Source organism: Myripristis murdjan, chromosome 16, assembly GCF_902150065.1.
Source record: "Myripristis murdjan chromosome 16, fMyrMur1.1, whole genome shotgun sequence".
NCBI classification, from domain to species: domain Eukaryota; kingdom Metazoa; phylum Chordata; class Actinopteri; order Holocentriformes; family Holocentridae; genus Myripristis; species Myripristis murdjan.
In genome coordinates this window covers 14,539,917-14,546,613 of record NC_043995.1, presented here as the reverse complement: position 1 = coordinate 14,546,613, position 6,697 = coordinate 14,539,917, and the positions used below count along the sequence as shown (strand labels likewise).

Sequence of the window (6,697 nt, the reverse complement as noted above, 5' to 3'; positions counted from 1 at the left end):
TTTACATAAGCAATGGGATATTTCATTGGTTATTCTTCAAAAAACATAAAATTAAAAGCTTTGTTTCTCTCCAAGACAATCATAAAGAAATAACCATGTCTTATGCAAAACACTCATAGGATTGTCACTTTGGCAACAGCTAAGAATAGGGGGGTCAAGGGGGGGTAAAGATAGAGTTACACTGGGATCCACACTGGGGCTTCCAAATATGACATATTGATGAGGACCCCCCCACCACCGCCATTCAAGCATGAACCTGTCCACAGTTTTGCTTCTCAACAGTGTAATCCTGCATAATCCAACAGACAATACTGTGAGTGCAAGGTCACCACTCAAGTCATTTTCTTAAAGGGAGATGTGGAAAAAACAGATTGTCTATAGGCAGAGAGGAATATTTCCACTCCACTCTGTGAGTTCCAAAACATTATGGTATTATTAAATCCTTGAGAGTGTAATTTATTTACATTTTCAATTAAATGAACGAGGCAGAAAAAAAAATCTTACTTTCCTGCTGCACTCAGAGGAGCTGTGTCAATATGTTTTAGACCTTAAGACCCTGATTTGATAAATATTTTTGTCCCATGGACCCCCACTTGAGAAGATGTTTGGGAAAGCTCTGATCTCAATAGCCATTCTGACTGTCTGAAAAGCTTCTTGTGAATGAAGTAACAGTGAAACTGAATTATTAATCATTTTACCAACTGCCCCCCTAAAAACCCTTAACAACTATTTGGGATCCCTGAACCCTAATTTTTTGAGAACCACATTAGCAAATCACACACACACACACACACACACACACACACACACACACACACACACAGCAATAGCATTCATTTTAACTGCAGACATAAAACACATATTCCTAAGTCATCAAGCCACTGTTAAAATGAACAAAAAGGACTCCATTATTTGCAATTAAATAGAAAAAGACTTCATTAACTTTTTTAAGAATTTTGCCAAAACTTTTACTCTAAATCTTCTTCATCTTCTCCCAGCCTGAAAATAAACCCTATTCCAAGTCATCATGAGGATATCCTCACAGTCAACTCCTGCATTATTCTGAGTTCTTCCTCAGTGGGGTTCTGCATTGGGTTAACCTAACTCTGGGAGATGGGGTTTTTCTCTTGTCTTTTGCTATGGCTGAGAGTAGATCTAATGATCCCATCCAAGGACAAAGGATTTTAAAGGGAGCAAGAATTGCGGTTCCCTTCAGTGCCTTGCATCTGTGGCAAATAATGGGTCCGGGGAAATAAGAAATGTGACATAACCAGTGGATCAAATGATTGTCTCTCCTTCACTAGTTTCTAGATTTTTCTCTGGGTTTCAAATCCTTTAGGTTATAACAGAATAGACTATCTATGATGTGGCTGGCAGAATGTGTTTCCTGCTGAGACTAAAATATGTCAAATGCAGTTTGGGCTGAACTGATAAGAAGTTAGCGTCACAGAATTGGATTGAGGGTCAAATCTTATAGCAGTCAAAAGATTAAACTGGTTAACCCATGGGGCTCCGAAACATTTTCATCCCAAATCCCTCAAATATATTAGAGCCAAGAATCTCTGTTTGATAAGATTACACCCAGAGAAACTCCATCCAGGAAGATTCCTCAGACAGGTACGGTTTAGTATTGATTCGATTTAGATTTGGCCTTGATAGTTGCAAGGAAGTGGATCAAGGATATCTTTATTATTATTATTCCCTGGGGGAAATTTGTAGTAGGGCTTATACTGGAAATGTACCTGTTCACCCACGATATCATATTGGATGAATTAACATTTGCTATAATTAATTATAATGTAAAAGGTTTTAAAAAAAAAACAGGACTTTTGTCAACCTCATATTGAGAACATGGCTATAAGAACAGCTTTAGATAAATAGGTTTGTTGCTTCCTTTTGTTTTCCTCTTTTTTTATACACCTTTGGTGTTGTTTTTTCTCCCCTTTGTATGTGTATTTGTATTTTTGAGATGTATATAAAAAAAATATATGTGTTTTGATTTATTTGGCACTTTGAATGAAATGAAATTAAGTATTGAAATGCATAACTGTCGTAAGGTCTACTGTATGCTGGGAGGCAGCGGTGAGAAGAAAAACCTGCGGTAGAAATATTATTATTATATGACATTGCTCGGGACCTCACCGAAACCCTCCAGGGACTAATGAAGGTCCTCGGACCCCACTTTGAAAGCCTCTCAACCACAATTTCATACCATTCCTGAAGAAGTAAAATCGGGGCATACCAGTATAATTTGGAAACGCCAGTTCCGATTTGCACTTGGATATGTTAAACAATAAACTTTTATCACACCAGTGGGTGAGTGTCGATATTTGGGAAATAAAAGACATTCGCACAGCGTGATGATAACGAGAAAAAATGTCAGCTGTCGACTGAAGGCAACCTGGCAAAGTTTACGGCCCTCCCCCCTTTTTCTGAAAATGGTATGCTCCCTCCTTCCAGTGGTCCTCACAGTGGCACTGTGTTTGGGCTATTTCTCTAGTTTCTCACCGACTTGGGCAGCGGCAGGCTGGTGGCAAGCTACGCGCAGCGCACTTGGTACCCTTGGGAGAAAGGATTATCGTCTTCCTTGGAATCATTAAACAAGTTGTTTCCCGACTTCAAAAGCCGAGTCGGGCGTGTTTTTTTTTTCGTGGGGCCTGGGAAGATACTGAACATATTCCTCATATCCCCGGGGTTTGGAAAATAAACCCAGCTACGAAGAGGATATAACTTTGCGAGGTTTGGCCACAACACCTGGCGGACATGTAGACCCACACAAGGATGGTTTGGGGCTCGTTATGTGGAGTTTGACTCGGAAGTGGGAGTAGTTTTACAAAGAAAAAAGGCGGACGAAAGAGGTGAAAAAGTTTCCCTTGTTCCCGGCGGAAGAACAAAGCGGTGACAGGTTTGGGTTGTTGTAAAGTAATCCCTGCGCGCGGTCTGTTAGTAAGATTTACACAAACCAAGTGAGTTAAAGATGCGCCTGTTGAGCACATCGTGTGGTAAACGTGGAGAAATCCGACACAGGACACAGAGGTTGGGTGTGATGCATTTACTGCTCCTCCTTGGTGTTGTTCTGGCCTGTCAGGGCTGCCCAGAAAAATGCACATGCTCCTCACAAACTGTGAAATGCCAAAACCAGGACTTGAATGCCATTCCGCATTCATTACCGACCAACACTAAAGCCCTGTTCGTCACAGGAAACAAAATTTCCCGTATCAGTGCTGAGTCTTTTCCAACCCGCCTGTTACTGTTGACTGATCTCTATCTCAGTGGGAATAAGATGGAGTCTGTAGAAGAAATGGTATTTGAGAACTTGCCAAACCTTGTGCGGCTGGACTTAAGCAATAATAAAATCCGGATTTTCAGTGCTAAAGCGTTCCCTGATGACAATAAACTGCAGATCTTCAACCTCAGCGGTGCTTTTTTCAACCATTCCTACATGAATACGGCCCTGAGCTTCCTGCGGGTAGGAAACCTCCTCCAGCTCACGAGCTTGGACATGTCCAACAATGACCTTGTGGTTCTCCCGGATGGCATTTTCACGGGCCTCTCCAGTCTCACCAACCTCAGCCTGCAGAACAGCTCCATCATCTCCATCCAGAACGGGACGCTGAAGGTGCCGCCGTTGCATGACCTCGACCTGAGAGACAACAGCCTGAGGGAGCTTCCCAATGCCACCCTGGCCGAGTTCAGCCTCAAGCCCGACCTCCAGCTTCACCTGGCCGGGAACCCGTGGCGCTGCGACTGCTTCATCGAGGACCTGGTGGTGTGGCTGAAGAGCTCGGACCAGGTGGCCGACGTGCACAACCTGACCTGCGTGGAGCCGGAAGGCCTGACACGCCACCCCCTGCTGCAGGTGGAGAAGTCGCAGCTGGATTGCAACTATGCAGGTGACATGAAAAGCGTGCTGGAGACTTCCTACGTCTTCCTGGGGCTGGTGCTGGCTCTGATCGGCGTCATATTCCTGCTGGTCCTCTACCTGAACAGGAAGGGCATCAAGCGGTGGATGTACAACATCCGCGATGCGTGCAGGGACCACATGGAGGGGTACCATTACAGGTATGAAATCAACTCTGACGCGCGCTTGGCCAACCTGAGCATCAACTCGGATGTTTGAGCGAGGGGGTGGGACACTGTCTTGGGACCCTACAGTGAGACATTACATGACTTTATACTATCAACATGTGCATGTGAGTCTTACACCATCTCCACTTCCTCCCCCTCCTCCTCTCCCCATGATGCTATTCAGATTTTACATCTGCCATGGCACCTAAGCAACCTCCCTGTCACGACCCCCATTCAACAACTGGCGCATGTGTTGTATCCGGCAGCTGTGATGTCACTTTCTTCCCCTGTACTGAAACACTGCATGGACAACGAATCATGGCAATGTTTTTCTTTCTCTCTTTTTTTTCTTTTGGAGGTTTGGAGACTGATATGTATTATTTTTACTTTCCATAAAGGATAAACTGATGGAGTACATTTGACTTTTAAGTAAGAATGGGCCAGATGCAGGAGGTGATGTACGGACAAATTTCTTCTTATTTTTGTTGGTATCCACAAATTGTTCTTATTTTGGCTTTTCTCCTACATTTTTTTTTTTTTTTTTTTTTTTTTTTTTTTTTTGATCAAGAGCACTCTTTAGAAAGAATTTTATTATTGTCAAAGTCAATAAAACAACTGTCCAACACATGGAAACACATTTAAAAAGCAAAGAACATAAATAATGCATTAATGACTATTAGAGCTTAATAATATTTAATCATTTTAGGTTTTAGATTATTAGATTATTAAAATTAGAATATCTGAATGCAGGCATTTTAATGTTGATTGATGTTACAGCAAAAGCTTGTGCACAATACAGATATTAAAAAAACAGTTCTATGCATAAATGAATTTTTGAGTTGAGAACTGCGTCTCTGCCTGAGGGCTTCAGAAACTGTCCTGTCCTCCTCCTGCAGTCGTCACCATGGAGCGTGTGGCTTGGACAATGAGTTTTTTGGTCTCCATTTTAATATTGAACTACTTTTGATTTTCCTGTAATGCCAGTACTAACTCTCTGGAAAATCACAGTTGTTTTTTTTTGTTTTTTTTTTTGGTCAAGTTCATTTAACAGTACTTCAGCTCAGACCTTTATTGTTCCAAGAAGGGAAATTTGACTTGGCTCGGCACTCACAAACCACACAATCAACTCTGATTTCAGCTGCTGAAGTTCTTTTTCTTCCTACAGCTTTGTTGTTTTGGTGGAGTCTCCAGTTCTTGGGCTTGTGCCAGAGTATTTTGCAGGCGGCACAACAGCTGCACTTATGGGGTTTTACCTTATGCTGATAACAAATACTCAAGACATATGCCTCCAGTTTACGAACAGATGGGATTCATCATTCAGCACACCTGGGTAAGAGCAGATTTGGATGGCTAAGAATGTGAGGTGCATTTGGAGTTGACTTATTAGTTTTTTTTTCTTAACAGAAAATATAAGAGAAGATATAAGATAAATATAAGAGAATATTACTGCATCTGGCCCATTGTCTTGGCAAGGCTACATTCTGCTGGCTATTGCACCCTTCTCATTATGCCTCTACTGTGGAGAATTGCTAGTACTGCTTGTTAATGAGTGTTCTTTTTAATATGTGATTTTGTGATATAGGCCTTCTCTGAATGATTCTAGTGCACACTACATAGCTTTGCATTTAGTAGGTGGGTGTGATTTTTTTTTTTTTTTTTTTTTTTTAATTCTTTTTTTTTCCTCAGTGAAGGTACTCAGCTAAATAAAATACCCCTGGATTGCTGATTTCGCCCTTGACTGAGGTCCTTTTTAATCTCCAGTCCAAGGAATGTGAAGCAAAGGCTTTGGCAGAGGGGTTCAGGGCCACACACACACACACACACACACACACACACACACCCTAAGTGCACACTCACCTCTGCTACAGACACATCATAGATGCCTTCGGGGATGCCATGACTTGCATAAGCCACATCACAAACACTTAACCTACTCTGAATGCCACTCAACTGAATACACAGTGAAAATTTTTGTCTGTACTCACTTGCTATCCCCGTCTCCACCTCCTACAAGTTGTACGTGGTAGTTTGAAGTTCAGAAGTGATTTCGCTAATACAGGAGAAAGTGAAGTTGGATAGAGGACATAAAGTCTGAATTTAAATCAGCCTCTATCTGTAGATCTATAGGTGATTAGAGTAACCAACTGTTATCTCCTGTCCAATTTACTTCCTGCTGTGAATGTGATAAAAATCCTTGGCTCCACTATCAAATACCTAAAATAATGTTTCTTAGCTGCAGCTGGTGGGCACGTTTTACACCCCGCATCCCCAAACAAGTAGATTTGAAAATACTGTAAGCATTCCAATACACTGCACCAGCGCAAACAGCTGCGAAATTGGAAAAGATGAACGCTGTTTCCTGACAAATGCAAATGAAGGCAAACCGTACCCAAGATTCTCATGGGGCACACAGAGGTATTATGGAAATGAGCTCAAGCGGCTTTGCTTTTCATGTGACCCTTTTTTTTTTTTTTAAGGGAACTGGCATCGCTTAAAAAGTGTTTTCCCTTAGTGCTAATACTGAACTGTCAATTTCAATTTTTTTTCAAAGCAGACCAGTGTAGTATAGATAAATAATTAATGTGTGGTGTTTCTTTGAAGAATATACCATGCACGTACTGTATGGCAT

At 41.7% G+C, this 6,697-nt stretch overlaps 1 protein-coding gene across 1 annotated transcript; it reads left to right on the top strand.

The window, feature by feature from the left end:
- The first annotated feature begins 2,517 nt into the window (after nucleotides 1-2,517).
- tpbg (trophoblast glycoprotein) lies at nucleotides 2,518-5,780 on the top strand. Its single transcript, XM_030071662.1, has one exon. The coding sequence runs from the start codon at nucleotides 2,978-2,980 to the stop codon at nucleotides 4,118-4,120; it is 1,143 nt and encodes a 380-aa protein (XP_029927522.1). The 5' UTR covers nucleotides 2,518-2,977; the 3' UTR covers nucleotides 4,121-5,780.
- Nucleotides 5,781-6,697: the final 917 nt, after the last annotated feature.

Coding starts and splice junctions, on each gene's coding strand:
- tpbg (XM_030071662.1), top strand. CDS start 2,978: ATGCGCCTGTTGAGCACATCGTGTGGTAAACGTGGAGAAATCCGACAC.